This window comes from Scyliorhinus torazame, chromosome 2 (assembly GCF_047496885.1).
Source record: "Scyliorhinus torazame isolate Kashiwa2021f chromosome 2, sScyTor2.1, whole genome shotgun sequence".
Classification (NCBI taxonomy): domain Eukaryota; kingdom Metazoa; phylum Chordata; class Chondrichthyes; order Carcharhiniformes; family Scyliorhinidae; genus Scyliorhinus; species Scyliorhinus torazame.
Genome location: NC_092708.1, coordinates 340,881,834 through 340,899,264, shown reverse-complemented (window position 1 = coordinate 340,899,264; position 17,431 = coordinate 340,881,834). Strand labels below are relative to the sequence as shown.

The 17,431-nt window shown below is 45.3% G+C and overlaps 1 protein-coding gene across 3 annotated transcripts in view; it reads right to left on the bottom strand.

The window, feature by feature from the left end:
* The window catches only part of LOC140402859 (ena/VASP-like protein), a 421,629-nt gene extending 404,404 nt beyond the window's left edge, over positions 1–17,225 (bottom strand). The window contains exon 1 of one of the 3 annotated variants that reach the window (XM_072490493.1): positions 16,785–17,225. Coding sequence is in view for 1 of the 3 variants with exons in the window: in XM_072490507.1 (XP_072346608.1) it covers positions 16,785–16,789 (5 nt within the window). In the remaining 2 variants the exon portion in view is untranslated. Of the gene's footprint in view, positions 1–15,907; positions 16,066–16,784 lie in introns of those variants that run through there. The other 2 variants (XM_072490507.1, XM_072490514.1) reach the window with 2 other exon arrangements.
* Positions 17,226–17,431: the final 206 nt, after the last annotated feature.

Sequence of the window (17,431 nt, the reverse complement as noted above, 5' to 3'; positions counted from 1 at the left end):
CCATTTCAAAGCCATTATGTATCCAGCTTTCTATTTTCAATATTTACTTGCATCCAAAATTGAAACTTGCTCTTTTAAGCAAAATAATTATATTTTTAAATTTAAGTATTGTTGCTTTTAAAAATTCGAAAAATAGAACTTGAAATAATCTTGGGTTTGCAGCCTGTGCAGCTGCTCCTGTCTAAAAACATTAAAATAAGATGACATGGCAAATTCTTTGGCTAAACAACTCTCATTGTGCAAGTTGCTCACTAATGCCCATGTGTCATGTACATCAGCATTAAACTATAGAGCAAGCAGAAAAATCAATCAAAAAGAGCACAAGGGTTTAACTGCAAAGGCTAATTCTTGGAGCCATCAGTCGTCACGTCATCTGCTGTTGATTTCTTTTTAAAACATTTATAAGATGCGTCCCAGTGTTTTGCTGGTGATTTTCAATCTAAACTGCAATTTAATTACAAAATTATTTCACCAAGTATATAAAAGGTACATCATTATCTTGAAGAACTTGCCCATTATCTCTTTTGTTCAATGCATGCTTAATTACATATACAAAAAAAATTGAAAAAAAACTAGCTGATCAATTTAATCGGTGCCGACCCACATGGTACAACAAACGCACAATTCCATGTGCTATGCACTTGGACAGGCAAAAAAAAGAGAAGAAAAACTAAGCACAATTTAGGAAAGGAAGAGTCCTGGAAACTCCTCCCCAATCCTGTAAATGATCATCCAAGTTTCACGAACCCACAGTGGCTGGTGATATTAACGCCCATGGACATGGTGTCTTCATTGCACCTTAAAATTGCTATTCATTCCTGAGTGTGTGGGAGTTTTGTCCACCAGTGCTAGATACAGGACGTTGCTGAGATCCGCCTCAGAAAACAATTCAGGAAATAAATATACAGCATCCACGCAGATGCTGGTGTTTTTTATTTATTTATAGGGTGATAGAATCGTGGTGGGGTGAGGTGGGCATGGAGATAGTCAGGGCTTCTTTTTCCTCTCAGTTAACGATCTCTGATCATTTGAGGATCATTACTTTTTAATGTTGTTATGACTAGATGAGGAGTGATGAACTGGCTCGCCTTATTCAGCCCCCTGGGCTGATCGCAACAAAGAATTTTTAATTTATTTTCCCCGTAGATGCCTTTTCCAATTCAAATGTATTTACTTTTTAAATAAGGAGCCAATCCAAGCAGATTTTCTTGAGTCAAAGTAAAATAATGTTTATTAGTTACGAAACCCAAGGAAAAATAATAATAGATGCGGCGTCGCACAAACTCAAATCTAAGTCTGCGTATAATATATGATTAAGTCCTCGTCTGTCAGGTGGAGATTGTTGAAAGCTGTGGCCATTTGAAGTTAGCTGGTCCCCTTGAAAATCCTGAGGTAAATTTTCAGGATGGTGAGTGCTCAGCACCTGCCAACCATGAAAGTCAGCAGGCACGCGACTCTGACAGGTCCACTGCCATTTCCCACTCAAATGAGCATTGATTGGCAGCAGGCTGCACTTGGACGGAAATCCCACCTTGGAGAGCTGTCCGACAATCGGATCAGCCGACAGTTCTCCAGCCCCACCGTGCACAGGGTTGCAGTCCATGCCCCGAGTCCGCATTTCAGGGGCTGCATTCTCTGCTTCGCAACCCCAGAAATGAGAATTGCGATCGGGCGGAGAATCACGCGGAACGTAAAAAAATCCATTTTGTGCCCAGCACCAATTCCGATGCCAGGCTCCGATCCCTCACTGGCAGCGATATCGAGGTTTGTGCCCCGCACCGTTGTGTCCGTGCAAAGCCGTCATTTTTATGGATCATCAGCAGCTTGGACGCTTCATGCACCACACCTCCCATGAAACTCCGCCCCTCTGAGGCAGAAGTCTGTCGGGCGCAAATTAGTGCAACTATTTACTAGCGGGGACTAGGTACCATGGCTGCTAAGGGGGAGTGGGTGAGAAAGGCTCAAACATTGTTGGTCTTTTCTGGGCGGGTTAGCTGCCCAGGTCAGGGACAGTAGCAAGGGACAACTTGGTGGCAAGTCCATGGACCCGGGAGGTGGGGTTCATCATGATCAGGGTGGTCTAGCTCAGACCACCATTTCTGCAGTGTGTGTTTTAAATGCACCCCTATTGCGCTCCTTACAGGCTCCTGGCTGTTCACACTGCTGACTGCGCAGTGTCCTGTAAATGGTCGGAGAACCTCTGGTGATGTGGGAGCTCACCCAGGTCACCACTCTGGACACCCACATACCCCAGCTGTATTATCTAGGGGATGGGCATGGCCAACCTCAATCAGTGGCCCACCAGGTGTTGGCACTCATCAGTAGCGTGCCCCACTGCAGAGGAAGCAAGGCACAGCAGAGCTCACCCCAATCAAAGGACACTTGAACTGCGGTCTTTGGAACCCTCCCTGGATCTCCGCCCTTCTCAGGACAAAGGTCTCACCAGTGACCCCACTCCTCAAGGTCACCAGCTGTCTCGTCCTGGTGAGCCTGGCAGCAATGACCTCACAGGCACTGTTCAGCAGGGTGGACTGGAGTCTACCATCTACCCTGGGGAAGAAGGTGTCCATTCTCTCCTTGCTGGCAAGGAGCTGTGGATCCACCTTGGACTCCCCAACTAGGTGGGGCAGGTCTGCTGTGAGCCAACTTTGTGGCTGCAGTGAGTGTGTGGTACGTGAAGCACCAAAAACAGCTCCAGCTGTCAGGTTCTTTGCCGCTAATTCTAGCCCCTGTGGTTACAAACCCGCTGGGCTGGGAATTGCTCTCAATTTGTACCAGCAGAGTACTGGCCTATTTGCATGTCCCGACTAACTTACCTAATAGTGCCCCCAATGAAAATGCGAAATGTTTGTTATTCATTCGCAGCAGGAACACTTAGGGCACAACCGAACGGCTCAGAGCACCTGACTCAGTGACACGACGAGGTTGTTAAATCGCGCGGGAATTTGTGATTGCTTAGAACACCTCACAAGATCTAACGCAATCTCGCAAGATGTCGCAACCTGGATCGTGCCCTCACTGGGCGAGATCCAGGTGAACATATTTAAGTGAGCCATTAGGCCATTATCTCAGTGCCCGATTTTTCCGAGGCTCGGAACTGACGCCTGTGCCTGGGAGATTTTGCCATTGCGCCATTGAGCACTGATCCCCACAAACGTGAACCAAGTATAACGGCACCTGGGGAGGGGTCTCCCAGGCCATCGCAGGCACCCGCGTGTCGGGCTCTGGACATGATGGCATCTTCGCACACCCACTGGCACCCGGGCATCTTGGCACTGCCAGCCTGGCACCCTGGAAGTGCCAGCTGGGCATTGCCAGGGTGCCCGTGTGACACTGCCAGGGTGTCAGGCTCGCAATGTCAAGGTGTTCAGGTGCCCGTGTCAGGGATCAGGCCTGGGGTGCCCTGCCCTTAAGAAGTGGAGTGAGGGGAGTCCTGGGGAACCCCTATAAGGTAGGTTGGGGAAGTGGGGGGGTCCAGAGGCTGCAGTGGGGTGTCCAAGGGAGGTTGAGAGATCATGGTGTGCCAATCATTTCTTTCACTGACAAGCTGAGGTCATCAATGCATGGAGTGAGGTATGTGCAGCCTCGGTGCAGCCTCACCGAGGCACAAAAACAGTGTTCCATTTGATAGCAGGGTGCACCGAGAAAGACCTCGTTATACGCAGCCAAAATGCACCTGCAGTCTCCCAAACAAAGAATTCTGCCCAGGTAAACACCTTGGGTCATTGGGAGGGGGTTGGGGATGCCCTGGAGAGTGGTGATGGGGACAATCTGTGCTGGGGAGCAGGACCTCTTGATTGGGGTGGGCGCGGTCACAGAGGGAATCCCATCCTTACAAATTAACACTCCCCTTGTTTTTAATTCCATAATCCCTCTCCCAGAAATCAATGGGTTTTTCCTGAGGTTCTTCCCGATGGACAGTCACTAGCTCTTGGGTTGGACTTTTCTACGTAGAGATAGTGTATTAGTTTCAATGCAAGGAGTATTTCAGGTAAGACAGATGAACCTGGAACTTGGATTAGTACGTGGAATTATGATGTTGTTGCTATTACAGAAAGAGGGACAGGATTGGCAACTAAACATTCCAGGATTTAGATGCTTTAGGCAGGATAAGAGGGGTATGCAAAAGGGGTGGTGGAGTTGCATTATTGGTTAAAATATCACAGCTGTGCTGAAGGAGGACATTTTGGAGGGTTCAGGCAGCGAGGCAATCTGGGTAGGCTCAGTAATAGGAAGAGTGCTGTCACAATGTTGGGGTTTAGTACAGACCTCCTAACAGCCCGCGGGAGATAGAGGAGCAGATATGCAGACAGATCTTGGAAAGGTGAATAAACAATAGGGTTGTCGTCATAGAATTAGAATTTACAGTGCAGAAGGAGGGCATTTGGCCAATCGAGTCTGCACTGGCCCTTACAAAGAGCACCCTACTGAGTGCTCACAGGGGGCAGCACGGCACTTCACGCCGCTCCAGCCTCCCTTCCCGGCGCCGCGCCAACCTGCGCATGCGTGGGGGACTTCTTCCACGCGCCGGCCCTGACTCAACACGGCGTCGGTGTTCAGGGGCCGGCCACGCAGGAATGTTGGCCCGGGAGGGGGGGGGGGGGGGGGGTGGCGGGGGCGGGGAAGAGGCCGGCCCACCGATTGGTGGGTCCCGATCGCGGGCCAGATCTCATCGGGGCCCTCCCCCCCCCACCCCCGGTGAAGGATCGCTTTTCCCCGCCCCACAGCCCTTCGCGCAGAGTTCCCGCCGGCAGCGACCAGGGGTGAATGGCACCAGCGGAACTCTGTTGTATCCGCGCGGCTGCTCGGCCCATCTGAGCCGGAGAAACGGCGGCCCCGCCAATTCAACGGCCCGCGCCGTGCCAACTGCTCCGGTGCAAATGCCGCCGATTCTCCACACCTCGGAGAATCACGCGCCGGGGCGTCGTGGCGATTCTTCGGCCCGGCGTGGGGCTCGGAGAATCGCCCCCACGGACTCTGTAAGTGCGGATGGTTTTAGTTTAGGCAGGTACCATGGTCGGCGCAGGCTTGGAGGGCCCAAGGGCCAGTTCCTGTGCTGTATTGTTCTTTATTCTTCTCTTAACTTGAGAGAGAGAGTGAGAGAGAGAGAGATTCCTTACTGCTCCCTTCAGCAGTTTTTCCAGATGACACCGATTACTTCTCTCTGTGTCTGGCTTGGCAAAATACCAGTTCTTAAAAACCTCCTATATTTGCAAAAAAAAGGAATTTGCTCAACATGTCTTGAGACATTGTTGTAGAACAAGTAATCACATTCATCTCAGAAACTCTTGACACATTTCAGGATAGAAACTACGGGAGATGGGGTTATTTCATCCTCCACCGTAGGTTTTGCGTGTCTTTGGGTGTAACTGGCTGGTTTCCAGTTCCCATTGACTTTACTGTTGATTCAAATTCAGCACTTTGCATTTTTAATCTATTCCTTAGTTAGAGTGTTGGGTTCTGATGTCTGTTGATTTCCTTTGAAATATCTTTCTCTTCACACTTCGGAGCGGTTTCTTGTTCGTTTTTCTCATCTTTACCTTGGAAGGCGACCTCGCATTTTAAAAACGGTTGGCGGTCTCATTTTTTAAAGTACTAATTTTCCAGTCAGTTTAAAGTTTAAAAAAATCACTTTTCAAAAATAAAGACATTTTTGTGACAATGTATTCACTCAAATTTGACTGAACGCTGCATGTTACACAAAGGTATAAATGTTTTCGAATGACATTTAGAAATTTACAAACTTACGAATAAGTTTAAATAAACACGAAGTTTAAATAAATTATGGGCGGGATTTATGGGCCTTCCCGCCAATGGATTGTGGTCTCACCGAAGGTGACCCCGCCCCCCAAGCCTGTGATGCGTTCCCTGGCAATGGGACAGGCGAGCCACACAAAACGGCGTAGACATCGACGGGACCGGGAGATCCCTCTGCCGACCAATGGCATGCTCAGATGCCAGAAAACACGCCACAGGAGCCTGAAGATCCCATCCTGTATCTTAGACCATAAAAATGCAACATGTACTATAACTTAACGCACAGGAAAATCTTGAGTACATACCTGTATTTTCAGAATATTTTCACATCTCACCTATGCAGGGTTTATAAACATTAAACCAATTTTATCATGTAAATAGAAACCAAGCTGATCAAAGTGAGCCATGGCCACAAGCAGGGTATGAGAGTATCAGAATAAAGTCATTGCCAGGATTAATCCAAATTGATAAGTAATATTGCATTGTTACGGTCAATTCAGGGGTTAGAGAGTGAAGCTAAGTGGGACAACAAAGCTTGTAGAAAGAAGTTTGACGGGAATTGCAAAGAACAACTGCAAAGAACATCATGTAGTTATTTGCAGTAAATTTTCAAAGATACAACTCATTTGGTGTTACATCATCGAATGCCATCAATTTAGAACAGCAGCAAAATAACAATTAAGGTATGCACAGTTAGCCTTTAAAATGACAATTTTTAAAAAAATTACTTCTTGCTGAAATAAACACTTCCATTTAAAGCTCTGTTCTGTAAGCTTTTACAACCTGCGATGTTTAGACTTTGTTCCTTTTATGGTGTTCAACTGAAATAAACATTTCATTCCTTTAGCATTTGTCAAACACTTCCATTTTTGGAATGTTTTGTTCATCAGTTCATATTGGTTAATGCCTTTTTGATTGTTCTATGGTCGAATGGAACAGAGCTCGATTTGAATACAATTTGTTTGACTGCTTTTGTGCCCAAATGATCCTTTATACTTGCTGTCTGTTTGGAGAATGTTCCTCCTCTTTACTATACATGGACTATTTGCATGTCTAACTAGTGGAAAACCTCTGGTTGAACCTGCTGGTTTTTGAAAGTTTTGTTCTGCTACCATGCAGATGTTAATTTTTAACCGTTTGAGCAACAAATGGCCTTTGTAGCTTTCTTTTAAAAAGCCTCTCTTTTATGACTGTATATTTTAGCACTAATTGTTACTGAGCAGAATGTAGGCTGAAATTTTCCGGCCCTTCCCGCCCCGATGGCGACACCACCCCGCCCCCCACAGACTCCCTAGTGACAGAGGATGCGGGTCACATAAAACCCCGTAGACAATCAGCCTTACTGGAAGATCCCACCTCTGCCACTGGAAAACATGCGGGGGCGGGGGGGTTGTGGAAACTCACACCCGTGCACAAAACAAATCTTTACACATAAATCACAATATTCTGCAAAAATCATACCAAATGGATAACTTGTAATAACTGGTGCCAAAATGTTGCCACAGCCCACAAATGTAAATAAATTTAAAGCTGTTAAATGGTTAATTTTACAGTTTAAAAAAAGTTGCTACCAAAGTAAATTCAAGAACATGAAAGCACAGTACAGAATATCTGCTGCACTATATTGTCTTAATTATTGGAACATATTTAAAATCACTGCATTCCATATTGGTGTAAAAATACCCTCAAATGAAGAATTGAATTCTATTTATTTTTAGCGCCTTAGTGTGGGTGTATTTAATATGTCATTGCACTGAAACTACTGTCACTTGGTGGCATAATGAACCATTTCATGCTGCCACATAATTATAAGCGAGGTATCTAAAATGTGCATCCTGCATGTTTTGGCATCAGAATCCTGTCAGGACACAAGGCACAAGAAATTTCCTCACAAAGCACATCAACCATTTGCACTCATTGAGGATTAAAACATGCAAAAAGGCATCAAGATATTTCACCATCTCAATATTTTGGAAGCAGATTTGCACTTTATTTAAAAATATTTAATTTATCAATACTTTTGGTCTGTTGAGGTGGTATAATTTAGTTGAGGTAGTCACACAGGACATAGTCCATCAAACTTAGTTCAATATTACTGGTGGGTCTTTGAATGCCACATTAACACTGACTCTCCAATGGCTCATAATACAACAAAGCAAACAAATAAGGAATAGAATATCAGTCAGCACATAGATCACAAGAAAACACATTTCCATTGTAGAATATGGAGCAAGCATTTTTCTCAGGTACAAATCCATAGGTTTTACACCAATTTAGGTAACTGCAATTTAGCTTGCTTTCCTTAATCCAAAAAGGTTTCAACAATAATGCTCTGTATAACTTCAGAATTCATACTGGTCCATTGGATCAAGATTAGATAGTCTGATAACCTGCCAGTGGCAATAGTTTAGGCATTCTGATGCTCAATTATACGCCCTACGATGTTCATGCAAGTACAAACCAATCTCTCAGGCATAAAAACCGAAAATGCTACAGATATTCAGTAAGTCAGGTAACATCCGTGGAGAGAAACAGAGTTCATGGGCGGAATTCTCCAGCCCAGGGCGGGTTTTGACTCAGCAGAGGCGGTTCGCCGTCAGCCGGATCTTCCAGTCCTGCCACAGTTGATGGCAACTTACATTCCTCACCCGTGCCATTGTTGGGAAACCTGCAGTGGAGGATCGCATCAGCGGGAAGGGCCAGAGGATTCCACCCAATGCTTCAGGACTGAGACATTAACCCTGTTTCTTTCCACAGACTCTGCCTGCCCTGCTGAGTATTTCCAGCATTTGCAATATTTCCCTTCGTATTGGTGTCTCAGGCACTTAATGGGCATTTAGAAAATCAACCTGACAATAATGTTCAGCTTCCTGTCCCACTCTATAACACTCTGTTTTCATTCAAAAATCAAACTACAATCTTCCAATACTGATGTTAGAACATCAATCATTGCACCTCATTATATCTACATAATCCATTTTTGGGTAACATATTTTATTGTAAACAGACAATACCACACAGATTTTGGGACTGAGTATTCATCATCGGTTTTGGGCTATATTCAATTAAGTCCTCTCCACAGAAGCATCAGTAATAATAGTGGAATCTTACACGCCAGTATATTTCAGCAAAACACTGTTTGTGGAGCTAGTGATACTTCTTGTCTATGTTTTATTAAATGTAATCCTCCAGATTTAAAAAAGGCATCAATTCAATATTTTAAATTCAATTCAAGGAGACTTGCCTCTCATCTTTTTGATGTTCTTGAGGCTTGATGTGAAAGTGTCACACTGGTCCCAGTGCTCCCTACTTTTCAACTCCACTAATGGTGCAAAGTACCTTCTATTGAAGGTATTTGGTTCTGGGAAGTAGGAACCAAGATTAAATGACAATTTTCTAAAACAAGGCTGAAACAATAGATAGACAGTTGCTCAGATTGGGAGGCCTGCTACCTTGCAAGGAATTTATGTGAGGATGCATTTTTTGTTTCAAAAGATATTCAAGACTACCACAAGATGTGGTCCCAAATTATCTATTGAAATTATGACCCAGGGATTGTATGGCAGAATAATAAAAATCTTTATTATTGTCACCAGTAGGGTTACATTAACACTACAATGAAATTACTGTGAAAATCCCCTAGTCGCCACATGTCGGTGCCTGTCCGGGTACACTGAGGGAGAATTCAGAATGTCCAATTCACCGAACAAGGACATCTTTCGGGACTTGTGGGAGGAAACCAAGGCACCCGGAGGAAATCCACGCAGACACAGGAAGAACGTACAGACTCTGCAGACAGTGACCCAAGCCGGAATCGAACCTGGGACCCTGGCGCTGTGAAGCAACAGTACTAATCACTGTGCTACCGTGCCACCCAGAAGATATGATAACAGTATGCACTCCCAATACCTATGTTATAAATTCCCATTTCAGCTTCATGGAGGCACTAGCCTCAAGAAGGGAGGAAAAATTAGAAAGCAGATAAAATCCTTGCACTCTCATGGACCTCTTAATCAGAAGTTAAAGAGCAACACCAACAGAACCTTGTAAACAAAACACCAGTTTGCCTTTTTGATCACAGAAAGGCATAAGATGTGAATGTGTAAAGTAGACAATAATGTAATAATAAAGGCACAAGTCTTAGTGCCAAATGTATAAATGCATTACAATGATTGATATTTTAAAGAAGGAATGCAGTCATTTAACACAAAGTGGTTAACTGCTTTCTTAATCCACCAAAGGAATCTCTTAACAATACATTAATTATTAATAAGCCATACACACAATTGCAACTCCAAAATGATTTATAACAGTAAACTTATTCACTTAAAATTACATCCTGTAATCTCCCATTGCTCAGTTGTTCAATAAACTGAACCGTTGTACGCCTGAACTGTTCAGACAAGGAAGATTTCTGCTTTGATCTCTGGTTTGTGGTGAACTAACTGGTTTCAACCAAGGCAGTAGTGGGAGCCTTCAGTGAAGGCAAAACAAAAATCAATTGCTGCTGCTAATAGCTACCCAGTGATCCTCACTGGAGTTTGTGGTTGTTGGGTGAGGGCAGGATCTGACTTTGTTGAAACACTGCCAATAACAAATATGTTGCCAAAACCCACTGTCTAGCCTCGTACAGGAATGGGCAAATGGGTGTGGTGCAAGTGACTGCCATGGACAAGCTTAACATGGCTTGTCACTCTTGGGGGAAGGGAAGAAATGCGGAGGCATAAAGGGCTGGAAGTATTATTCTGTCCACGTTTATTTATTTGCCAATTTGACCTCTTTTCCCCTTCAGATTTTATTCACTTGCTCTTTCCAAATACATCCTATTCTATTAATTTCTCTCTAAATGGCCCATTCAAATTTATTTGCGCAGCTAGCTCTAGATCTGTTCCTCTGTGCTGCTGAAATTTTCACCCTCTGACCTTTTTACTTTGGTTGCTGATCTCCAAGTACTCACAAGTATCCCTCTGCCTCATGTCTTCAGAATGAGTCTTAAACTCCCAAGATTGTCGGTAGAAAACACTCTTGAAGATCTGACCCTGTCTCCCACAGCTGCCAGATATCATTGCCTGCTATTTATTGTCAATGATCTCACTTTAAAAATTGTTTTGCTGAATTATGAAAGATATTTGTATTTCAAGTATTATTTAAATATGCACTAAAATATATTCCCCTGACTTTGCTAAGGGTTGCACTACTTTCATTACACATGGAATAATATAGGAATCAGAGTATAATTGAATAATTAATGTATTTTTATATTCCCAGCTTTCATCAATGGGGTTGGGGTGACATAGTGATAACCTCACTGGACTAGTAATCCAGAGGCCCAATCGAATGTACTGGCATGTGTCCTTGCACTGGAGACATGGGTTGAAATCGCACTATGGCGACTGATAAAATTTTAATTCAATTCATAGAATCCCTACAGTGAAAAAGGAGGCCATTCGGCCCATTGAGTCTGCACCGACCCTCTGAAAGGGCATCCCACATAGGCCCCATCCCCCACCCTATGCCCATAACCCTACCTAGGGGCAATTTAGCATGGCCAATGTACCTAACCTACACATCTTTGGACTGTGGGAGGAAACCGGAGCACCCGGAGGAAGCCCATGCAGACACGGGAAGAACGTACAAACTCCACACAGTCACCCGAGGTCGGAATCAAACCCTTGCGCTGTGAGGCAGCAGTGCTAAACACTGTGCCACCCGAATTAATTAATAAACCTGGAATTAAAAGCTACAAAGCTAGTCCTATCGTAGTGATCATGAAACTATCGTCCATTGGACTTTCTCAATTGCAAAAACCCATCTGTTTAGGGAATCAACCCTGCTTTAATGAAAGAGTGCATGGCAGGATTAGCCCCACAACACAGGACTACTTGCATACCAAACAGCGAAATCAACAAGCAATAAACAGGGCTAAGCATCCCACAACCAGAAGTTAAGATCAAAGCTCTCCAGGCTGCCACATCCAGTAATGAACGGTGGTGGACGATTAAACAATTAACTGTAGGAGGAAGCTCCTTACATATCCCATCCTCAATGATAAGGGAGCTCACTATATCAGTGCAAAAGACAAGGTTAAAGCATTTGCAAGTACCTTTAGTCAGAAGTTCCCAGTAGATGATCCATCCAAGCTTCCGCCAGAGATCCCCAGCATCTTGATGCCAATCTTCAGCCAATTCAAATCATTCCATGTAATGTCAAAAAATGGCTGAGGGCACTGGATACTGCAAAGGCTATGGGCCCTGACAACATTCCAGGAGAAACACTGAAGACTTACAAACTAGAACTAGCTGTGCCCCTAGCCAAGATGTCGTATAGCTACAACACTGGGACCCAGTCCACAATGTGGAAAATTGCCTAGATATGGCGGGTACACAAAAAGCAGGACAAATCCAAACCAGCTAATTGCTGCCCCTTCAGTTTACTTTCAATTATTAACAAAGTGATGGAACCTTTTCTTCAACAGTACTAATAAGTAGCATTATACAGCATTACCCTGCTCACTGGTGCTCAGTTTGAGTTCCACCAGGGCAACAGCTCCAGGCCTCATTACAGCCTTCTTCCAAACATTGACAAAAGAGCTGAATGCAAGAGGTGAGGTGAGAGTGACTGCCCTGGAATTAAGGAAGCATTTTACCAAGAATCATCAAGAAGCCCTAGAAAAACTGACGTCAGTGGGAAACGGGGGGGAAACTGTTTTGCGTTTTCTCTACTACTTGGTCTTTTCTGTGGCTCTGTTCCAATTAGGGCAATCAGTTAATTTGCCTTCTTTCTATATTGTCTATGTCCGAACGCTTAGAGTCGCCAGGTATCGAATGATACCACCACACGTTTCAACCGGCTATCGATCAAAGAGCCAAACACCAGTTAGTTAGTTCAAGGTCAAGGGTACTTTATTTTCATACAATCAGTCATGCAACATAAACATTACTAGTCAACTACACCTATTACTAAGACAACCGGTACTTAACTTCAGGCACCCGGCTTAGGTCAGGAAACAGTGGCCGCTGTTCAATTCTGGATCTCTTGGGTTCAAAATGGTAACTGCTGCTCAGCTGGGCTCATCTGTCTGGTAGTGGGCATTGCTTCTGGTGTTGCTGCAGTTGGCAATGGCCGTGACCGGGATACCAAAGCCAAAAGAGAGTGCACATATGGCAAACTCTTCTTTTATACTCGGGGGGTTTTCGCGCTCTTTTGGGCCGTCCTTCGATTTGGACCTTACTAATTGGGTGATCCATGATCACTCTGTTTGATTCCGTAGCCAATAAGTGGGCAGGGATCTCGATAGCTGGGCGTGTCCCAAGCGGTCACTGACCCCGTTGTTTGCGTTTCCCTTGGACTGGGAGTGGCGCTAAAATGTCTGGGACTGTCCCGGTTGCTGGAGTACCAGTCCTTTGTTTTGGGGAAGATGGGCCATCACCTGCTAATCGGCCTGATTAACATGCTAATGGGATGGAGTTTCAATGCCGTCTGGACTTTGCTGACAAATATGCATTTCAGGCTCTGAGCCTGCATGATTCTTGGCTTGTCCATTTTACCCATCAGTTTTTGCGAGTTGCTCTGTACCTAGTTGGAAGTGGCCATTCCAGATGGCTACAAAACTTTGTGTTCACCTAACACAAAGAAAGATTGTTGTGGTTGGTGATGGTCAACATAGGATTATAGGAATTAGAAGAAGTAGGCAATTCAGCCCTTCGAGCCTGCTCCGTCATTCAATCAGATCACGGCTGATCTCTGCCTGGTCTCAAATATATCTTCTCACCTTTTGCCCATATCCCTTTAACCCGTTTATTAAAACCAAGAATATATCTATCTCTTTCTTGAAACCATTTAATGACTCAGATACCACCGGACTATGGGGTAGCGAGTTCCACAAATTCACCACCCTCTGCAAGAAATAGTTTCTCCTCATCTCAGTTCTAAATCTACCGCCTCTCAACCTATATCTGTGACTTCTCGTTCTACATTTCCCCACAAGGGAACATTTGGTCTACGTTTACTTTATCAATCCCATTTAGTATTTTATACAACTTGTGAGAATAAGCCCAAACTGTTTAATCTCTCCTCAGACGTCAACCCTTTCATCCCCGGAATCAATCTGGCGAAACCCCTCTGAAATGCCTCCAATGCCACCACATCCTTCTTCAAATAAGGTGACCAAAACTGGACACAATACTCCAGATGTGGTCTCACCAACACCCTATACAATTGCAACAACACTTCTCTACTTTTATACTCCAATCCTTTTGCAATAAACGCAAACATTCCATTTGCTTTTTTAATTACATGCTGTACCTGCATGCCAACTTTCTGTGATTCATGAACAAATACATACAGATGCCTCTGCCCAGACACATCTTGAATCTGCTTTCCATTTAGATAATAATTTGCCTTTCCATTTTTTCGGCCATAATGGATAACCTCACGCATATCTACATTAAACTCCATCTGCCAAATTTTGGCCCAATCTCCTAGCTTATCTGTAAAATCTTTATCTCCTCTTCACAGCCTGCTTTCCCACCTATTTTAGCATCATCCACAATCATCTTAGTTCCATGATATCCACTGCAAGAGTTCCTCAGGGTAGTGTCCTGAGCCCAACCATTTTCAGCTGCTTCATCATTTACCCTCGCTCCATCATGAGGTCAGGCGTGGGGATGTTCACTGATGATTGAACAATGTTCAGTACCATTTGTGACTGCTCAGATCCTGAGGCAATTGGTGTCCAATACGCACCTGTACAATATTCAGGACCTGGACAATATCAGGCTTGGGCAAGTAACGTTTGTGCCAGAAGTGCCAGACAATAACCATTGCCAGAAATAACCATCTCTCCTTGACATTCAACGGCAGTACCATCATTGAATGCCCCACTATCTACATCCTGGGGAATTTTGTGGCAAATAACTCACCTCAATACTCCCCAAAGCCTGCCACCATCTATAAGGCATATGTCAAAAGAATGATGGAATACTCTACGCTTACCTAGATAAGTGCAGCTCCAATAATACTTAAGAAGCTTGACACCATCCAGGACAAAGCAGCCCACTTGATTGGCACTCCATCCCCCACCTTAAGCATTCCCTCCACTCGTGTACACCATATATAAGATTCACTGCATCTACTTGTCAAGCCTCCTTTGGCAGCAGTTGCCATAACCCTTAACCTCTACAACGTAGAAGGACGTGGGCAGCAGATGCAAAGGAACACCACCACCTGTAAGTCCGGTCCCCCCCCCCCCACCACCCCCCCACCCCCGTGCCCCCCCCCCCCACCACCACCACCACCACCACCCCCCCACCCCCGTGGACTGCAGCAGTTCAAGAAATTGGCTCACCACCACCTTCTCAAGGGCAATTAGGGATGGGCAACAAATAATTATAATAATCTTTATTCGTGTCAGAAGTAGGCTTACAGTAACACTGCAATGAAGTTACTGTGAAAATGCTGGACCAGCATTTCCCGTGAGAGAATATATGGTGGAAGACTGTAGAAGGAAACCTTACCAAGCACCAAGACCGTTTTGCAATGTGGCATTTAGAAATATAGAAAATAAGAGGCCATTCAGCCCTTCAAGCCTGCTCCGCCACTCGATATGATCATGGCTGATCATTCAACACAGTAACCTGTTCCTACACCCCCCACCCCCATATCCTTTGATCCCTTTAGTCCCAAAACCAAATCTAACTCCTTCTTGAAAAGTTTAAGTGTGCTAACCTATTTTCCATTAAAGTATTTTTTTAAAGAAATAATCTGACCTGTAGGATCCCAGTCGAGTGCATTTATATGGTACAAACTTTTATGCTGCTATAGGTAACAATTTGGGGGCAAAAGATCTCCAAAATCAACATCCAAACATGACCCGCACAAGACTGGCCTTCCTTTTAATTATTTCTTTTTAAATCAAAGTGACAAACCAAAAAACCGCAATAAAGTTTTGTTTTAAAAATGTATGCTCTTGGGTTTTTTTCTTGTGGTGATCCATAGTCTGAAGCACGAGGCAAGGTCTCCGGCCACAAGCTTTCACTGGCAGATGGTGCTCAATGTCAGAATGCCTGTGCCCAGCCCATAACAGTTGGTCCCCACATCAGCCCTCGAAGACTGGCAATCATGGGAGGGCGGGCAATCTTGCTTTATTTACCTGGTATGAATGAATGTTCAATATCGCCCGCTTGGTCCCGGATAACAAGAACGAGGCGACAGCCATGCCGCTTATGTTGTAGACTGAAGTTATGTCACTGCCACTGTCTGGCTCCTCCTCTGCAAAACCCAACATGCTGTCCTGTCAACCCGGCCGACCCCCGACCCAGCCACAGGAGTGCCGCGTTACCGCTCACCGCATCTGCCCGACAACTTCATCAAAGCGTGTCATTAAACACAATTACTGCCAGGAGAGGTATTCATTTCACATCTAATTAATAGCTGGGGTTGAGACTTAAAGTCCAGCCCCATGACTGGGGCAGTTGTCAGACACACTGTGCGCGAAAGGGCTTTATTAAGGAGAGGGTTGTCTTGGCGATGGCCGGTTTGGGGGGGGGGGGGGGGGGCATGGGGCTGAATGCCCGATAGAATAACACACGGATTGCTTGGTGTTGAAACATGTGTGCTGCCTGTGTGTGTGGAGTCCAAACAGGCCAACTGCACTGGCAGCAGACGAGAGGCTAAAAGCAGCAGGGGAACCACCCTAGAGACAAACTGGATAAGGGGGGGGGGGGGGGGTCTCACAGAGACAGAGCAGCCCCTGGACCTCTGACTGACTGGTGAACATTAGAGCAGAGATGTTTAAAACACACACACACAATAACCAAAAGCAATTAAAAAAAACTCATCCTTTTTGATCGTGAACGCATTCTCTCCTCAGCAATTCTAAATGAACCCTGCTGCTGAATCATTGTTGCTCATTTATTTATTTTTTTACTTTTGTCTTATTTTCTTGCCCTACTTCAAATCTCAGAATCAGACCTGCCGGGTCGACGGGTTGGGAGGGGAGGGCGTTAGGTTAGATGATTAAATCTTACCTCATTTCCAGCAGAATATTCTGTGTCTATATACAGTCTGTGTTTGTTTTCTTTTCCACCCAGTGTGCTGGGAGAGCTGGTTGCCACGGTGCTGCTGTGTGTGTGTGTGGAGCGGGAAGCGTCTCCCTCACTGTTTACACGGTGGCTCCAGCTGTCAGCTCCCGTCGCCGCCGCCGCCGCGCACCCTCAGTCTGCCTGCCTGCCTGCCGGAGGGGAGGATCGCGCTCCTCCGATTCTTCCTGCTGCGATTTACTTAACGATTCCTCCCCTCTCACTCTCTCTATTCGATTGCTCTCTCGATCTTCTTCCTCCGCCGCTGCCTATTGCCTGTCCTGACATCTTTGCATTGCCACATCTGCTGCTGTTGCCGGCCTCCTCACGTTCCGCAGCTGCCGGGTTGCCATATTATTTTATTGCTTCCCCCCCACCTCTCTCCTCCTCTCCCCTCCCCACTCCAACCTCACTCCTCCAATCTGGAACTCGGCTCCACAATGCACCCGGCACACACTTCCGTCCGCAGAGTGCTTGGAGGTAGATACGGTGCTGGAGTGGGAGACAAGAGAGGGAGGGCGTGCTCCCTGCTGAGGATAGGGGAGAGGAGTGGACCGGACCTGTATGTAGACACAGAGCCACTTCTTGTTCTCAGG